The sequence below is a fragment of the Drosophila pseudoobscura genome, chromosome 3 (genome assembly GCF_009870125.1).
Source record: "Drosophila pseudoobscura strain MV-25-SWS-2005 chromosome 3, UCI_Dpse_MV25, whole genome shotgun sequence".
NCBI classification, from domain to species: domain Eukaryota; kingdom Metazoa; phylum Arthropoda; class Insecta; order Diptera; family Drosophilidae; genus Drosophila; species Drosophila pseudoobscura.
Genome location: NC_046680.1, coordinates 7847436 through 7867409, shown reverse-complemented (window position 1 = coordinate 7867409; position 19974 = coordinate 7847436). Strand labels below are relative to the sequence as shown.

Here is a 19974-nt window from a genome sequence, read left to right as displayed (position 1 = left end):
GTGGCATTTAATTTGTGCGCTACAAATGACCTGCGGGTTGGGTGTCGTGTATGTGGGCTTGTGGCCTGTGGTTATCCAAGGAACACGGCCACCTTATCACCTGTTCTTGCGGTTCCTCCCACTCGTCCCTTTCCCTACTCTCCAAACAACGCTAAATGCTTTAACAGTTAATTTAAAATCCAATTAAGATGAGCAATTCACGGAGGTCCTTGGACCAGCCTCTGCTTATGACGGTCCCTTCTAGGCCATCGCGTCTGTGGGAGGGATAGACGGAATGCAAATATTTCCACAGCGAATGGTGCATACATACATATATGCAGCTCGGTACCTGATGCTGCTGCTCGGAACGAAGCCAAATGGGAGCCTAATTAAGTCTCAGCCTGCGGGATGTGGGAAAACGATCCATGTCACTCAAAGACGAAGACGAAGACGAAGATTAATGATGGCCAACGGAGGGGGAGAACTGCATCCAAAATTCTTAGCGGGCAATAGGGTTATAGGCTATATACAAGACATTGCCTCACACAGCTTTAGTTTCCATTTCCCAGGGAAATTCCGAGACTTAAACGGGATGAGCTGCTGGAAAGTAGGAATTTCGCCAAAGCCATAAGTTTCCCCCGGCCGCGAGGTCGCGTGTGTGGAAAGTGCACTCCGTCTTCGACTTTGCCAATAAAGTGAAATATCCTTCCACCATATCCATATCCTTGCCACACTCCACTCCTGGAGAATGCTGCTGTGTTGGCACATATTTTCGCCTGCTGTGCCAGCAAATTTGTTGCAGGACCACACAACTCTGGAGGACCTGAGTTTGCTGCAACAGCAAACTGCCGCTGAATGGGGCATACACACACACACAGACACACACACACACGTGGTGCCGTTCTTTTCCCATTTTGTTGTAATTCTTTGCTGCAAGTTGTTTTTCATTTTCATTTTGTTTTTCCCTGTTGTTTGGCTGGTGCGGACGCTGCAGCCGCCGCGACCTTTTTGTTTGTTCGCGCTCTGGCGATTCGGAAAAAACTGTAGCAACAGCAGCAGGGGGGGGGGAGGGGCAGGCACCTCGTACTCGAGCACGCCTGAATGCTAGATGCAGAGCACTGTCTCACGGATGTGAGCGGGCACCTTGCATCGAGGAACACAGCCAAAGCGCAGCTAACAAAATGTTTATATGCCACAGGGTCTGAAAAGGGGGAGCGAATGGCTGCTGGATAGGGGAAACAGGAAGGGCTAAGGGATGAGGGATGCTCACGTATATGCAGTTATAAATTGCAGTTCGTGCGCAATGTTGAAGGGAAAACACAACCAGAGCGAGCAAAAGCCAGGGAAATGGAGAGAGTTCGCCATTCCATGGATCCACAGTGCCCCGCAATTGTGTCTGTGTTTATTTTGGCAAAAAAAATGTTGTTGTAATAGAATTAACGGAAAACCCAAAAGTTTTACTACAATTAAATATTTGTGCGGCCAGTCGTGCAACAGAAATTCAGAGAGAGAGGGAGATTGGGTGAGAATGCATATTTCGACTATATGATACCCAATACTCAGGAAAAGTGATAGGAAAATAAATGTATTTACTGCCAGATTAAGTTTTCATTGCAGCGAAATGGAAAAGATACCAATTTTTGGCAAACAATTAGATCTTCATAGATCATAGATTGTCTGTAAGAATAAAGTGCGTCTTGCATGAACTCGATATACCCCCTTGCCATCTCCATGACAATAATAATATTTTGCCTATTCGAAAATCGATTGGCTAAATCTCGTATTAAATTGCTCAATTATACAATGGTTTCGTGTGTGGCAAGGCCATGGGCCGGGCACTTTTAGATATCTGCATAAACCTCTGATAATTGCAACAGATAAAATTACATTGGGGAAATACTGCAATTGATATAAGATTTTATTGAATTAATAGTAACGAAACAAAACACAAGGTTAGGTCAATGGAAATTGGAAATGCAGTACATACAGTGGCATGCATTTGCGTGGAAAATATGGGGAAATATGGGACTGAGGATGGCTAAAATAGATGAAATCGGGAGGTAAACAATATTTTGTATAGATATTGGAAAACATTATTTATGTTGACTATCAAATACGTGAACTAATTGTGGAGGTCGTTACGTTACATATCTGTTTTCTTGTTGGTAATTTGAATCCTCTTAATTTGTATCTACGGGTACTTACCTCTGCATTGAAGTGCGAGATACATGTATCTGTTGGCTAATTTCAAATATGCAACGAAGATGCATGATAATTGTTGATAATCCATTCCGTGAATGTATCAAATGAAGCGCAAAAATTCTCCCTATAAATTAGCACTGCGTATGGGTCTCTAATTTGGTCGAAATTCAGAGGAAGGCCTTTTGTACGAGTACTCCGAGTACGCGATTCCATAGAAGTACTCTAATTAGGGACCTCCCTTGTGGTCAACGTTTGAATTCTATGGAATCCGAGTTGCTCTTCCCTATTTCCTTCCCTCCTGACGATGCTGCAGCTGCTGCTGCTGCTGCTCGAGTGTGTCACATTCCTGTGATAAATGTGCACGTGGGCTAATCAGATAGAGTATCTGCTGCTACAGAGATGGTCCCTATTTTCGTGGAGCAGACTCTGGTTTTTGCCATATTGGATTTCGTCTAATGCGCTGTCCGTTCGCGACTATTGCCTCTAATTAGCCGCCTTTTTGTTGCTGGCTCTTCGCTGTCCCATCTCTTGGGCTGTGCTCCATCTGGGATCTCCTCCTGTCGTCCGACTCTGGACGAATGTTTGGAAGCGCGGGATTGATGGCAGTTAATTTTTTATGCACGCAGCGCTATCTGTCTTGCAATGTGAGCTGGACAAATGGGTACGGGGATGTACAGTGCCCAGTGCTCTGGGATTATATCAAAAAGGATTGTATTAATTAGATATCATCACAAAGACCCTTAGTTCTTCCCAGCAAGGCAATTAAATGCAAACGAATAGAGAAATTTAAACATGATACTCGTATGTATGATAATACTAGTAATAATGAATTTATATATAAATATTAAAGGACGCTGCGATAGTCAAAATATTGGCTAGCACTTTCGTTGCGGATAAATATTGCGAGCGAGTCGAAATAATACAAAATGAAGGTGTGCTTCCCAAAAGAATTACCATATTTTCGCAGCAAACGAGAAAAAGTATGAAACGATAGGGGGAGAGAGAGCGGGAGAGATGGGGAGAAATGGAAATGCAATAAAGGAGGTTCAAAGCACAAAAAGGTGGTAAAATTTGCAACGGAATTGCAAATGCTGTTGACACTTGCACAATGCAAACAATTGCCCAGAATCCACATGCCAAGCTGCACATCCCCTCAACCCCTCATCCACAAACTCTGAGAAAAATCTACTTTTTTGGAGTTTGCTTTCCCTCTGGGGGGGGTGGTTTTTTTTTCTTTTTTTTTTTGGTAATTTTCATGTTTGCGTAGGTTTTGGCAACACTTGATTGCCTTTTGGGCTTTGCCAAAGAGCTGGTGAGATGACAGTAGAACCCACAGGATATGGTCTATCCTCCTGGCAGGGTATATCCCTAATAATTTTGAATCGGTTTTGCATAATCATGGGAATGGACCTGGAAACGGATGTGTAATACATCAGACAGCAAGTTCTTAAGCCTTCTCCTCTCTAAATTGTGTGTGTGTGTGTGTGTGTGTGTGATTGTGCAACATCTGCAGTGGGGACTCCTACCCCCCATTCGTTTTCATTCTGCGGCTCATAAATCATATTTGTATTTGGATCTCGTGCGATTTGCCGAGGCAGCCAGCTGGAGGGAAACATTCAATCAAAACTCTGCAAAATCCCACAAATTTGTTATTCGTCACGTATCCAAACGGAAAGCCGAAAGCAGCAGCTGCTTGTGGATATAACGGGGCGGAGGGGAAAAGCCATCCACTAAAGAGTTTAAAGAGCCAATGAAGGAGAGCCACACATCGGCATCTGGCATTTCAAGTGGCATAATTCTCGTATGTAAATATTAAAAAATAGAATCATATGTATTCTTTTGCTTGCCATTGAAGCACAGACTATGGATTCCTCGTTTTTTGTACCCCCTCGTACAATATATTGTACATTTGCCAGGGCAACAACTTATCAAGTTTACACTCAACTGAATATCTCAAGAGTCCCCTGGCTGTGAGTCGGGGAGTTCCCCCCAACCCAGTTCATTCGGGGTTTCCACACTTTCCTTCTGGCGTGCTCCCTTTTCCACAGCATCCCGCTCTTTTCTGCGAAATGCTTATTAAATATTAAAATGATAAGGCAAGCGGTTACGGGAGTAGGGTCTCGTTTCTCCAGTCTCGTCTTCTTGGCTCTGAAAGATAGACAGTTTTTTCTGGGCTTTGCCTGTATGCCTCTATGCCCGTGTCCCTGTGCGAGTCTGTGTGTGTGTATCTGCTCGTATGTATCATTTGCTGTTTGCTTGTTTCTTTTTCCACTAAGCGGCTTTAGCCCTAAGACCCTGACGACAAGAAATACTGAAAAAAGGATGAGTCAGAGAGCACGGAGAGAGCTTTCCTTGCTATTTGCTCTGGAATATTTCTGAATTATTCTCATTAGTTTAAATTTAAGTACTCGCAGATATATTTTAAGACGATTTACATGTACATATTGGCTAAAGGGTGGACTGACGGAAAGCTAATTTTGCGAAAATTGTGGAAAGCTGTGGATTTGTGAGCAATTGGAATGTATATTTTGACCGTTGCACACACAAAATACTCAGCAAGGGTATTCCCACACACTTCAAGTTTTTTACAATATGACAATAAGTATTCTAGATCTTTCCAATGGAATATTTAATCATATTTTAATCGATTTTCATGTAAAATATTCATTTAATAGATTTGGTTTAAATTTGTTTAAAAATATTATTGGGAAACTTTTAAGTTTCAGATATGTTACCCCCCCCCCCCCCCCCCCCCCCCCCCTTTAAAAGTATATACTTCTCAAAAATGTTTATCGTTTCAATGTTTAATGCAGTATCATTGTTGTCTCACTCTTTGCCTCTTCATATGCTAATGTATGGCTCTCCGGCATTCATATTTTCCACGTCGCAATGATTTTGTGCGATGTTCTCTTTTCCTTTTTGTGGCATTGCTTAAGTTTTGATTGCAGGCATTTGCATAATTTAAGGACTGCTCCTCTCCTATTTCCAGGGGCAGGGCATTGCCTTGAAACTGGCAAACCATGAAAATGAAAATTCCCCGATGTTCCCTGTGCTCCCTCTCTGTGTCTACTGCTGTTGTTTTTCGTTCGGAGCAGAAATTATCATATCCTTTGAAGCTTTCCCTCCTAAATTATTAACGAAATAAATAGCGAAGGAAGACGTTCGCTTGCTGCTAGGAGAATATTGAAAAAGTTTCTCATTTCCATTTACCATCTTCCATTTCCATTTTTGCATTGCAGACGCAGCTAAAAGGAGCATCCAGCAGCCAGAAAACAGAAGCATCCTTTGAAGAGCGAAAGAGTGAGAAGAGGAGTGGCTAGTGGCAAGCATCCGCATCCTAAACAACAATCTGGAGGGCATGTCCACAGCGAAAAGGCTGGTGCTCTCGCTACGTGGACGCAAGAACTCGCAGGGCAATTCGGCAACATCATCCACCCGTCTGGTATCCGCTGGCACCTCGCCCGGCCATGAGCTGGAGGAAATAGCCGTAGTCTCTGGTACCGGCACCAGCAGCCACCACTTCTCCTATGGCGGGTGTATTGCCAGCAGCGATGCCGCCGCCTCCACGCCGCGATACTCCACAGGTGGGTGCCACGGCTTTGCCCGGTGGCCATTGGTTACAGTTTTTTCGACTCCTCCCCCCCCCCCCCCCCCCACTCACAGTTCCAGTTGATCAATTATGGAGTAGGACAAGCAAGCACCTGAATCACAGCTTAAATAGATCCACCACCAACACCTCCAACCAAAAACCACCACCAAATCCACACCAAAAGTGACCTGTTGTGACCCCAAAATCCACTAAAGCCTGCTTGCATGCCTGGTAGAAGAGTTTACTCGTAGTGCATCTCATCTAGAAATCAAAGAGGCCAAAACTCGAGCGAAAACACTTTTCCCGCAGAAAAAGTCGTAGTCAACGGAGTGCATTTACTTTAATTTGCATTTTTATGTGTTGGGCTTCCGCTGGTGGCTGTGCCTGGGGCTTCTGCTACTAAATTATGGAAATCTCGACCCTAATGAGGGGCGATGAAGATTTGATTTGACAAAAGGAAGGCACAAAGTAACCAACAAATCCAAGCCAACAATCATGGCAGACCTTAATGGCAGTTTCCTTCTGCTGCTGCTGCTGTTGCTCTCTTTTATTGTCCCGGCCAAATAAATCAATCAAATGACAAATATGCTTAGGCATTTGTCAGGCCAAGTGGCGGTCTCTCTCTCTCTCTCCCGCTCTGGGTCTTACCCTAATTTCATTCGGAATGGCAGTGTATGTGTTGTGTATGTGTTGTTTTAGCCAAAGTCAAAGCCGCAAAGAGACCCGTGCTCGGAGTCCTTCCCTCGTTCGTTCGTTAGTTTTCTTGTCACATTTTATAGGCCGCATATGCTACAAACATTTTTCTTGCCGCTGTGGCTGTGGCACGTTCTTTGCGTTGGCTTACAGTTAATTTTGAGTGAAATTCAATTTATCATTGAGCGGGGCATAAATCCGTATTTGGGACCACTTTTGCCCTCGTTACGGACACGGCACAGACACGGACTGCGGAACACAGGACTCTGCGGGCTCTGCAGGACTGCGGTGCAGATGAATCAGAGCGTAGATTTATTTTCGTCGATTGTGTATGTTGTGTCACATTGTATTTGCTCCGACATGAGAGGAATGTGCCTTCAATTTGTCAGCCATACGACTCTCTCGCACTCTCTTTGACCAATATCTCTCTACAGGGCGTATGCGCAATGCATTTAATGGGATTTAGTACAGCAACAATAGAAAATTGTTGTAAGAGTTGTGCTGTTTATTGGCCAGAGATGTAATTGACATTTATCGCAGACAGAAGGGCAGAGAAGACTTGGCTTTAACGACTCCTAACGCTTTAACGCTTGTCTGGAGAGCAGGAGAGAGACAGTGGCTGAGATGGAGAGACTGAGAAAGAGACGGTGCAAAATGTAGATAGAGTTCCATAGATAGAGAAAACAAAACCCCAAAAAAACTGAGCATACAAAAAAGTTGTTCACAACTTTTGCCATATTTTCCTACCCGCGCCACACACACCACCAATGTTTTTAAACAATTTTTAGTACATTGCTCCTGCTGTCTTTCCACCCACATACATTTATGTATGTATATTTCTCTGTGGGTATTTGTGTGTGTGTTGACAAAGGCAATTTTCAGCAGAGCTTTGATCAAAGTTTTCCAAGGACTAGGAGTGGTTGGGGGGAATGGCAGTAAATTAAATTTGACTTACACCCAAAAATACAGCATAAAATGCGGAACAAGTGAATAAATCTCCAGTGTAAGTGTATGTATGGATGTGTATCTGTGTGCGAATTGTCGTTTATTTCAATCCATTTCCCAACCCTCTTTGATGCCGTCCTCGCAAAAAGCTTTGAAAATTGAATTTCCCTCAAATATTCGTTGCCTACTTTTGCGGGCATATTGATCAATGTGGAATCAAATCGAATTGATCTACATATCTATCTGTCCACTAGTATATGGCCCGAAAAAACGTTTTTCATATTAAATTTTCTTTTTTCGTGTGCGTGTGCGTGTGCTGCCGTTTGATTTTATTCCATTTGAAATGCCTTGTGTGGGACGTTAAACTGGAAATTGCCATACAATATAGTCATCCGCAATAGCCCAGGCTTTTGTCTCTCCTTGTGTCCCTCTCTCTCTCTCTCTCTCTCTCTCTCTCTCTCTCTCTCTCTCTCTCTCTCTTTCTCTCTCTTTTCTCTTTGTCGTACTGTATTTGTTTCGCTTTTGTCTTTTGTCCTGCAATAATTGAGCTTAGAAGGTCTTATGGCTGCTGCATCATTGATTTCCCACCCAACTGTCATCTGCCACCGCACTCCATGGGGTCCCTCCCTTCCCCCTTCCTGTCGCTGATTCTTCTCCCCTTTTTCGACTGCCGGTCAAAGTTTTTGCAAAAGTTTCGCCTTTGGTTTTTCTTTCGTTTCTATTTTTGTTGGATTTTTGCTTTTAGCCCAAACTCAAACCCGAAATAAAAAGACTTCAGCGCCAGACATAGTTGAGTCCTGCCGGAAACTTTTTCCATTTGCCAACAGAGTTCACTTGAATACGGTGGAGCAGCAGACGCAGGAGGATTTCTCTGTTCTCTGGCTGTTGTCTCTGACAATTTTAAAGTCTGTCCTTGCACTTGCAGCAGGCGATAGGCGATATATAATTAGTTTTATTTACCACCTGGCACGCAGATTTTAATTAGAATTTATATGCCAGAGCCCTTCAATAATTGTCGTCTTGGGGAGGGCTTCATCTGCTTCTCTTGGTGGTAGCTACATATTATTTCGTACTATTCTCCAACTATTTTGATAGCAGTATGTTTTCTCGGTTCTCTTTCTCCAATGAATACACCATCTCTCAGTTATTTCCATCTCCATGAAGCCTTCCTTACCTTTAAGAACACTTCCTTCTGCACCCGACACCAACTAGAGAGACGACGCCCTGACAATTTGAATGCAATCTGTAATTTGAGCATTTTCAATTATAAAAGCAATCTATGGCTTAGAGCCAAGCATTAGACAATGGCCTGGGGATGGCAGAATGTCCAGGAATATGAGTATCTTTTCTATACAATAGATGAAGTCAGCCGAGACGAATTGATTGGAGATTACAATGGAGATATTGGCTCACCCCTTACCAGCAGTCAGTGAAATGGAGAGAATACCGCGTGGAAATGATTGCCTCCTCCATAGAATGTATCCTTTTAATCCGTTCTTTGGATGCACAAATTTTGGGGGGGAAAGACAAGGAATGCAAAAATAGTTGCATGCTCTTCAACATGCCACAATGTTGTGGCTGTTGGCTTACGGCTTGGTTTTAATTGTTAGTTACGTTGTCGAGAGCCGAGCGGATGAGGCAACTTCATTGCGTATGTATACACATTGTTGCCCGGCTGCCACGAAGCGCGGCACAACTTTGGAAGCAGCAGCAGCAGTCAGTGCGTGCCGCACAAAGGACCACTTAAAGTTTGCACACTCTGAATCGCCTTTGGAAATGGGGATTTTCTTTGTCGGCAATGGGAATAGGAATACGAATAGGAATGGGTTGCACCGTGGCATGTGGCGGGGATGGTCGCCAATGTGGCAAGACTGTAATGCAATTACAAATGCAGGTGGAGTGGCTGTGGCTCTGGCAGTGCCCGTCGCGCTAGCATCAGTTGGCATCTAGCCAGGTGTCAACCAAAGGGGCCAACCAACCAAACGCAGGAGCAGCCAGGAGTGTGGGGGATAGTGGATTCTATGCTCCTGCTGCTCAAGTGCTTGACTTATCAACGAAAGTGCAGCATTAAAAAAATAAAGCAAGCGTTTCGCCCTTTGCACATTTGCAGGCCATTGAGCTCTTCCCTTTATCTCCTTTCGCTTTAAACCTCTGTCCCTCTGTGGCTTTCTAGTGTATTTGTGGATTGGTGCTATAAAGGACATAAGGAATGACCAGATAAGCAGCTCCCCATACCCCACTGGCAAGTGCATATGCAAATTACGTTGTACATAGATGTTAAATGCCGTGCGTCAGAGGCTGAGTGCTTAAGCGGAGGGAACCCCCAATGATGTGCTCCATTGTTAGAGCTATTCAGCGTATTGTAAGTGCTCCACTAGACCGAATCTAATCTGCATTCATGTATACATGTATATTAGTGCCTCAATTAGTGCCATATGATCTGTCGATAGCAGAAACTTGCATCTGAGTCGAGTGTAATTTGCATTAAAGCAATGTTGGAAAATCCTTTAATGGATAAGATATGCGATAACTGCTGTTGCAGTTATACTTATAACCCAATTTTACCAAAATAATATTTTAATTAAAGCTTGTCTAACTTTCTCTCCCATTCGTTCGTCAATGCAAATTAAAGTGTTGAGTGTCACTCGGACACGCACGAGCATACAGACAGAAAGACAGACAGACAGACAGACAGGCAGACATCAAACATTAAGCACTTAAAGCCACGAGCCATGAGTGTGAGTGTGAGTGTGAGAGAGTGTGTATTTTGGCAGGACATGTCGTGCATATCAATCACTTGTGCCCTCTGCCATTTTGGGTGGCATAAACCTATTATTTTTCCAGCCACAGATCTGTGGCTCTCTCCTGTCTCTCTCGTCGGTTGGCTAAGCCTGCGGCTACCAGTTCCAGTCGGATTTTTGGTCAACAGCCAGCGATAATTCGGTTCCTCCTACATATGTCTGGGGATTAACTGTCGCCCAGTGACCGCAGACGCAGACGAGGACTGCAAGGAGCCATTACAAAAGTCTCTTTAATGTCTGACCTTTTCTATGCCAGCATAATTCTTTCATATGACTAAGACTAAGAAGCTAAGACTCTATAAGATATAGGTATGTACTCGGATATACATTTGTAAGATTTATATACAAATATGGCCGCTTATTTTTGACTCTTTGAGTTCTTAATAATTATTAAAACTCAAACATCAATGGATGAATTAAAAAAAGTATCAAAACTTCGGCCTTAATTTCTTGTATTCTGAGCCGAGCCTCCGAGCCTCTGAGCCTGTGGGCAAGGTTCTTTTTGTGAAGCGAGCAATTTGCACAGAATTTATGTGTTTAATTACAGCGATGGTGCTGCAGAAAATTAAGTTTTTAGCCAGCTGGCAGCATCAAAGGCAGGGAGACATTTTGTTGGCCAACTAAGAGGATTACAATTTTGTGCTTTGGTGCTTTCTCTTTCGCTTTCGCTTATGCCCTTTTTGCTATATGTTTTCGCGTGGTTTTTTGGTCTGCGGCAAAATTTGCTTTTTTACAATGCGATAAGTGCTATTTGGACCAAAAACCACCAAAGGAAAAAAGAAAATTTTGATCACGTAGAAAGCCAGGCTTAAAGTGGAAGTGGAATACGGACTTGGCTTGGACTGTAACCTAATCGCATTTTGGCTGCCAATCAGTAGAATTTGTGTCATGACAGGCCTCAGCGAAGGGTAGGGGAACGTGGTCCTAAGCTGGATGTTCACCCAATGCGAATGAGCGCCTAGAGACGGTGTCCCTGGGCAATGTGTGACATTATTTGCACATTGCCATAGCAGTGGCCCCAGCGTCAAGCTGTTATGTCCACAAACCGAGTTACCAACTCGAGAGACAGACACAAGGAGCGTCGGCTCCAGCTGACCCCATAACCCCTGGGTTAAAGTTCGCTTTGAGCAAAATTATCAAATGAAAATGAGTATGAGATGGAAAATCATCAAATTAAGTAAGTTTTTATTGTATCTGTCTGTATGTCTGTCTGCAAATTGAACAATGAAAAAAGTGCAAGTATTTTGATGATCTTCGCACAAAGGAATTTGAAAAGAAGTAACCAATTCAATGGAGCAGCTGGAGATGTAGCAGAAATTTCTTAACATTAAATTCAATACGATTAGGTCACCGACATACGCACAGAAAGACCTCCCGGGGGTGGCTCCAAACAAGTTCTGAGATACTTTCAGACGGGACCCACCCTTGTTGGGGGTTTTCCCTGAAAGTTCATCTTTTTATCGAGTGTCTCCCACTTCCACTGATTGATAACTCTTAAGGAAAACCTCTGCCCTCTGTTGACCCCCTCTGATGGCTGTGTGTGTGCACTTAAATTTGATATCCTTTGTGCCAGAGCATTCTGGCTGCAGGTCTTGAGGCTCTTACTACTACATTCCCATTCGTACAGCCTTTGCAGGCTTCCGAGCTCATGTCCTGCTCATGGGAGAGGCATTTATTTTCAGGTCCTCCGTCCGCTTGTCTCTTATTATACGGTCCGTAAGCTTTTTGCTTTAGGTCTCTGGTAACTCTCTCCCGTCCTGCAAGGGCCATTAATGCACAGGACCTCGGCCAGAGCAAGAGCAAGAGCAAGAGCCAGAGCCAGAGCCCGAGCTGCTCCTATGTATGTGTGTTTGACCCAAATAGGTTTCGTTTTAGAGCTTAATGCACAATGTCGACAGAGAACTGTAGAAACAACGGTCAAAACAGGACCAGTAGTCGTAGTAGCATCTCTATAAGAAGTCAAAGCAAAAGTGCCACCAAAAATTTGGAGGCGATTTCTCATCCGCCCAACAGACAGACACTGCTCCTTTTCTTTTTCCATATGTCTCTCTCCCTCTCTCACTCGCTTTTTCGTCTGTCCCCCCCTCCCCCCAATCGAAACACTTTAAAAAAGTTGCCACAAAACGAAATTGAAAAGTCAATTCAATGTAATTGTTGGCCCTTTTCGCTCAAGAGCCAACGACGATGTTCATTCAATTTATTTGTAATTTTTTAACAATTTAACAGTTGAAAAACAATTTTAAAAAATGCGGAAAGAGTCAAAAATAAACTTTTCGCCCAACGATAACACAAACACACGCACACAGACATGCTAGCGTTGTAAACCGAAGCTGTGGTACCCCTTTTTCAGGTGAAATGATTTAAGAGATGCATGATATGAGCTACAATATCTTAAGACACATTCAACTTCCTAATTTGTTTGTGATTCCGTTCAGTGACAAACAAGTTTTGCTAATAATTCCACAATAGTAATTCATAATTTATGCTATTCTGCATTTCTGAACAATAATCTCCTGAAAATCATCATGCCCCCTCGGCCAGAGGGCATCCGCAAAAAGGGGCATCCCAACAAAATGGTTGCCCAAAAGCAAATACAATTATGCGGGAGAGCAACAACAATGAAAAGCAAATACTTGCCACGCCTCCTAGGGTCCCACTCGCCCCACAAGCCGCCACAGAACCCCTCCTTCAAACAAAGAACCGCGTGCTTAGAATATGTAATTCATTTGAAAGTTTTCTGCTGCGCTCTCTCTCTGGCGTTCTGCTGTCGACAGAAATTAATTTAACTTTTCATTTAGGTGGAGAGCGGAGTGCGAAGAGCAGACCGTACTGAGAGGGAGCAGTCTCCCCTTGAAGGGTGTTGGTTGGGGAGCCACGGAAAGGGTCAGCAGGGTCAGCGGTCTCAAGTGTTGGATGTGCATTTTCATCAATTAACAAATACCACAAGTGGCTTAGCGATGCGCGGCCACCAAATCCGATTAACGCCAATGGAATTCATTCAGGCAAATCCTTTGGGATCCATTTGTGCCCCCCATTGGCAGCATTCAAGGAAACAGAGCGCCAGGAAGGAAGTGCCAAGGCAGAAGGTCTCCCTCTCTCTCTCACTCCCTCTCTATCTCTTTGGCTTGTGAAAAGTTTTAATTATAGTTGCATTTGCAGTTGTTGCTGCTTGCTCATATCCTTGAGGCATGTGGCATGAATGCTGTGTCGGAAATTGCAACTTGAAGCGGTTTTTGGCTTAATTTGACTTGCACAACTTGCAAAACATAGCATAAGAGCAGGAAGGGAGAGACTGGGAAGACTGTCAAAACAATGAAGAAACGAACCTCATGGCCGTAAAGGTGGACAACTATTTGCGGTAGGCCGAAAAACCAACTCCAGACGCAAAAACAGCCGAAAGTTTGATGGAAAATATAGTAAAATAACAGTGGCAAAGTGAAGAACCAGACTAAAACTAAACTCAATAATAAAACTAAAACTAAAACCAAAGCACTGTCCGGAACTTTCCTCCTGGTCGCTCTTCGAACGGAGAGGCAATCTTGGGCTCAGAGATGATTCCTAACCTGCCGGATGCAGCATTTTGCTGAATTATTGATTTCTGGTTGCGGTGGAAGATCTAGATAGGTGGAAGAGCACCGACAGCTGCTGCATTTTGGTGCTAATTGAAGTGTTGCGGACCAGGAACAGACCGAAGACAACGACCAGCACGGTAATCGGATCTGAAGAAGAGGAAGCTGGGGAGCTTGGCCAACAATTGAAGTTTCAAGGAGCATACAGTTGGGTGTTTGTTTGCCTCTTTTTCAAGCAGTCCAAAATTGAATTTTCTTCTGGCCCCCAATTTGCATAATCAGCATTGCGTACAAGGAGAGCACCATTAAGCATACGCCTAGTTTGCCCAAATTGGGTCATTGGCTTGCGTTTTATCGCTGGCAAAAATTAAAATCTAAGCTCGAAAGTTTTTTTCTGTGTTTGCGCCTCTCCTTCGTTTGCTGTTGTTGCGGCTTTGTCCTAATCACATCACGTGCGCCTGTCTTGTCTCACATAACACACACGCCACACCCCCACAGCCCGTCAGTGGCACAGCCACAGCCATCCCATTTCCTTGTTGGGACATACACACACACTAGCATGTGTATGCAACTAACTTTCTGGCCAAAATTACAGGAAGACGCCATCTGCTGGTGCTGGGGCTGGGGCCTGGGCTGGGGCCGTTGTCTGTTTCTGGCATTTGTCGCAATTGCCTTTAACTGCCCGCGCGTGTGCCCTGCCAACAACGTTTCATTATCAAAGCCGAGTTTGCCACTAAGCACGTCGTAAACAATAAGCTGGTCGTCGCCCTTCCGGCCGTCCCTCTGTCCGTCGAGCCCGCTTATTACTTTCGACCCATTACGGGATAGGACACCGAACACAGGACAGGACAGCTTTATGGCATGCATATCGTATATATAGTACATATAGCAATACGTATACTTATACTAGTTAATGGAGATGCTCTCCTCTCCGTACTGTACATATAAATTCTGCTTAAAATCCTTTAATATGCCGCATTGTCCTGCAGAATGTGTGAGCGCCAAGGGAATTCCATGGCCAAGGTGGGGAGTGCCCCAGAGTGGCATGCGCCAAAAGGTACAGCGTATACAGAGGCTTAAACAATTATCGTTACAATTTCAATTTGGTTTTTGCTTTTTGATGTTGCTGAGGCTGAGAATGGCCTAAGGGGCTACTCGCTACCGAAAGATGAGCCAAAATTTAGGCTGTAATTACAGCGGTTATAAGAGCTTGGAAGAGCGGAAAGCAGCAGATACTTTTCCATAAAATATTCAGCATTTCTTCAAAGTTTAACCAAGAATTTAAGCTTGAACCTTAACTTTTATCCAATAATCGAAGAGGCAAATGAGAAAAGTTTTGTGTGGCAAACTTTCGCTGTAATCATCCTCTACTCTAGAGAAGTTTCACTGTGTCAATGGTGGAATTTTTTCCACACACTGCCGCAGCCTGCAGCAGCCTGTTGCAATTGACATTTCATTCGTGTAACAACTGTCAAGTGCGCGTCTTCCCATTCGCTTACTAATTTAAATTAAAATTAAACTAATTTGAAAATTCTTAAGCAAGCTCTCACACACACATATAAGTACTTCTTGTGTGTGTGAGTGTGCGGCAGTGTTTGCCTTACACATGCCCTTGCAACAGCAGCAGCAGCAGAAACAGCACGACGCTATGTGTATTTTTAACCCAAATCCATTAGAGAAGTTACTCAAGAATCCTTTAGATATTTATGTGCTGTGAGCGCAGTCTTAACCTCTCTGCCCCATCCGCAAACACACGGATATACACATAGCGACTCTCACAGATACAGATACAGATACAGATACAGATGCATATGCACTTGCTTAGCTGAAAGGTTCAGGCGATGAGAGGAGCAGCACCAGAGCACTGCAGCAGAGGTCACATCAAGTAAATAGCCAACGTCGACGACGACGACGACGTTGACAGGGATGGGGGCCAAACAAATACGCAAACATTTATAAGATTGCTAAGCTCATAACGAAATGCACTTACACTCGAAGATACACACACACAAATACCCAGAAATGTTTCAATGTAGCCATACCTCCATGATTTCCTTGTGCTCTTCTCTCGTATGCACTTTTCCACCGGCTAGAGTGATTTTCAGCAGAAAGAACAAATTTCCGACCCTCCAAAACATATACATATATTCTAGATCATCGCCAACAGGTGGGTCTATATGGGCAGGTCCTTCTGTTGCGATACAAATTCTGTTCGACTGAAGCTTTGGGCAGAACCTTCTTTCTGATGGATTCTATTACGATTGCCGGCGTAAATCATATATGTAGTTGCCACGGGAATGAAGAATACGATAGGGTATTCACAGGCTCGGTCCCATCAGCTATTCTTTCTCTTCTTCTTTGTTGTCATGCTGCACACGCATAACAAGTATACGCCCCCTGGGACGGGTTGAGAGGTGAGCGCACGAGGAAGGGAGAAAGCGACCTCATCTCATATTCATGCCAGTGCCCCCTGAGGCAAAATCTGCAGACAGCGAGAGCGCCAAAGTACGAAAGAAAGAAGGAAAGAAGGCAGAGAGAGAGCGCGAGAGAGGGGATAAGCCAAAGGTAAAGGCAAAGCCGCAGTCTCCAAAGGTGGGCCAGTCGCAAAAGCAGAGGTAAAACTATATATGATCGGGCTTAGCCCCCACGCTCAGCTGTGGGTTAATCGACGGTCGTTGGCCGAGCGCCAGCCCCTGTGGGGAAACGAAAAAGATGAACAAGTATAAACGAGAGATTCCGCAGCATTTGCCTGGAGATTTAATTAACTACAAATTCAATGGGCGATGAAGGTATTCATGGTATTCATAATCACCGTCATCATCCGTCTGCTGCATGCATACCTTTGCTGTATCCTGCCCAAATGCCGCACACACACACGATTATTTTCCATGCTTGCCACAGAACCCTTGCACACAAACAAAAACCCATACGCAACATGTCCGCGCTTATAAAAAGTTTAATATAAATTTAATGAGCGCAAGAGCATGCAAATGAACAGTTCGGGCTCCACCTCCCCCATGCCGGGCTATTTTATTCACTATTTTTTTATTTGTGTGATGGTTGCAACAGCTGTGCGGCGCCGGCATCTCCCCTGTTTTCTCCACGAGTGCTAATGAGCGAAGTCACTTAAATCCATTGAAAATGTTGCACATTGCACATCCAATGCGGGTTTTCATTAGGGGAAATGAACAGGAATTTTGATTAGTCGGGAAACTGGACTTTGTATGGATTACCCCACAAGACCCATGACCATCTGGGGTTACTTGGTTTTGCACTTCCTCTGGCTCTTGCGTTCTATGTCTCAAAGTTCCGACTGCACGAAGTAATCCCATTTCCAGCGTCTGTTAATTGAATTGGCTTCTTCTTTGTCGACTTTGTCACATCTGTTCCTTCTCTGCCGCCACGCCTATCTCTGCTGTACAGCCAAAAGTGTGTGTGTGTCTTTTTTGTGCGCACTTCTCTTTTTGTATACTCGGAATCGGTGGGTATATTTTATTTGTGTGACAGATAGAATGAAGCAGCTTCAATCCGATGGAAAGTATTTTAGGCAAAATTAAGAAAACACATTTCCAAGTGTTCAGAAATGCAATGAAAATTCTCTCTGACTTTACTGATTTGTTTAGATAGTTTTTTGCATATCCACTAACGTATTAGGTTAGCATTTTGTATTTATGATATAGAACTCCGCTTGAGCGCATATTCTCCACAAAAAAACAGAATGGAGCAAACCTCTCGCCAACTGGAAATTATCTGTGGAGGTATTACTTCTCTGCTCTGCTCAGATAATTCCCGGATTACCGGGTATAGTCGGTCCCAGAGTAGAAATATCGATTACAATGCTTTCTTTTAGGCGCACGTGCGCACAGCTACGAAGACACCGTAGCCACACCTCCCGCCTCCTCATCGCACCTCAATACGCATTCAAGCGAACAAAAGGCGAAAAGACGAGATCTTGGGGGAGGGGGGACAATAATGATAATAACGACTACGTTTCAGTTTCAGTTTGAGCTCTTTTTTTGTTCTCTCCTGTAGGGCGTTTAATTAAATGAAGTCGTTTGCATTAATGCTTGTCATTACGCATTTGCCTACTGGAGTCTCCTCTAGGAGTCCTGAGTGGAAGTTATGGCAGATATGCCAGAGGCACATAGGAGAAGTGAGTGCGTGTACAAAATTCATTACCTAAATGGATAGCAGGTGCCTTTTGCTGCTATCGCCATCCTGCTGCTCTTGTTGCGAGTAATTTTCGTATTTTCAACACTACCCCCTTTATGAATTTACCGTGTGAATAAGGGAGTAATGAACCTTCTACTTTCCATGGGACAGAGACCGAAGAAGAGACCCAAATTTATTTCACGCTCTGGCATCGCGTCCTATGTCCGTTCCTTCACAGCAAGGAAAAAGCAGATTTCGTGTGGGATTCTGACAGGGATACTGGATGCGGCTAAATTGAGGGCCGAATGTCAATTAAAGCCGCATGGACGTGGCCCTTGTGCGGGGCCTTTGTGGCAATTAAGTATGGGGGCCAGAGCTTGCTGCCAGAGCCACTAGCCAGAGCGGATGCAGGTGCCAGGCGGTGCCATACGAGTAGCTTTTGCCTCTATTCTTCGAAAATCAGCAAGCTTGTGTTCTATGCTGTGGTTTGGATTCACAACCATTGTCTTGTACTTTCATCGAGGCATCTCACAACCGAAAACTAAGTTTATGAATGAATGGGTCCCCCTTCGACTTCCAAATTGGCTCAAATATTAGTTCTGTTCTGTGTGATGCTTGGACAGGCATTGTCTCTATTTCCATCGAATCATCTCTCATCTGAAAGTGTGACTATGACATTCAAGCCACTGACAGCGGGAGTATGAAGATGAATATTGAAATTATGTTCAGGGTGATGGTGGAGCAGATGCTCATCGTGTCGCGTATCCAATCAATGTTGCTCTGAACATCCGTATAGACGGAGGGAATCGAGGATCCACAGCCCATAGGATAGGTGACGATGCCAACCATTATATTGTCTTTGATCAACGGCCCTCCAAGATCACCGGAGCATGGACTGGAGTCGTTTCCGTCATTTTTGCTACACATCATGCCGTATTTGAAGCTCTTTAGTTTCTCCTCGCAGTACGCTTGGTCTTTTAGAAGCACATCGATCTGCAGGATATTCGAGGCCAAGGGACCTCCCTGCAAAAGTTTGTAATATTTCGAATCTGAAATTTAAGTTTCCTTCCGTCGATCTCATACCTTGTATATTCTGCCCCAGCCCAAAACTATGTAACTCGAGCCCAACTTCGGGGGGTCAGAGGGCAGAGCCAGAAACCCAATGCGGGGATTCCCAGTGGGCATAGAATACTTCAGCCGCACCATCGCCATGTTGTCCGTGTTCAACATGGTAAAGTTCATTGGCACGTACAGTGCCTCCACCGGGGTGCAGACCGTCTTGCCCGTGACGAACTTTAGCCGGTTCGGTGATCCCGCCGCCACCAGCAGCACCCGCGTCATAAACATGGTCTTCGATTCGCTAAACAAAGGCAAAAGTCACCGAAAGATATCGCAAAGGCAGTGTCCACCTACTCCATGACGCAGTGAGCGGAGGTCAGCACCCAGTCCGGCGTCAATAGTCCTCCGCCACAGATGTGGTTATCGCCAAAGTATTTCTCGGGTGTCCGGGATCGAATGGAGACCACGTATTTGGCCAGGGTCAGGGTGTCGTTGTTAAAGTCGGGCAAGGAAAGGCGCTTCACTCGGCTCTTAGTCTCGCTCCATACGGATTCCACCATCCACATGAGTAATATAATCTTTAATACTCTGAAATTTGTATATTTCATGGCTATAAAAATATGTAAGTACTGAAATACGTTTGACAGTTCGATCGAGGGATGGTGGTGGCATCTGCTCTTGTATCCTTAGGATCCTTGCAACTGTTCCTCCTTCCGGCTGCCTGGCCGCTCTTCAAGTTTTAGTTTCTTTCCTTTGTTCTTAATGCCCGACTTACTTTTTGTGTCGTTTAAGTTTCCACCATTTCCACTCCTCCCCCCAACCCCCACGTTCTACCTCCTTTGACACCCCTTTCCCACGACTCCCAGCATTTGGCCGCGTGTTTGTGTAAGGCTCAAAGTATGTTTTAGGCAAAAGTTTGTTTGGCAAACTTTTGTCAAAGTATTTTCAGCTCTCGAATATTTTCATTTGCTGTGGCAGCTTCACC

General features: G+C 44.4%; 2 protein-coding genes across 11 annotated transcripts in view; one reads left to right on the top strand and one right to left on the bottom strand.

The window, feature by feature from the left end:
• The window catches only part of LOC4803848 (cyclic nucleotide-gated channel rod photoreceptor subunit alpha), a 57867-nt gene that overhangs the window by 19796 nt on the left and 18097 nt on the right, over positions 1–19974 (top strand). For 9 of the 10 annotated variants that reach the window (XM_033377795.1, XM_033377800.1, XM_033377799.1 and 6 more), the window contains one exon: positions 5421–5765. The exons of the other annotated variant lie outside the window; for it this stretch is intronic. In XM_033377795.1, coding sequence (XP_033233686.1) covers positions 5540–5765 — 226 coding nt within the window. In that variant the 5' untranslated portion in view covers positions 5421–5539. The remainder of the gene's footprint in view (positions 1–5420; positions 5766–19974) is intronic. 10 annotated transcript variants of the gene reach the window in all.
• On the bottom strand, positions 18412–19629 carry LOC6898262 (chymotrypsin-2). The gene is made up of 3 exons (XM_002138292.3): positions 19344–19629; positions 19014–19290; positions 18412–18953 (listed from the first exon to the last, which is right to left on the bottom strand). Exons 1-3 carry the CDS (start codon positions 19595–19597, stop codon positions 18609–18611), a joined length of 876 nt encoding a protein of 291 aa, XP_002138328.2. The 5' UTR covers positions 19598–19629; the 3' UTR covers positions 18412–18608.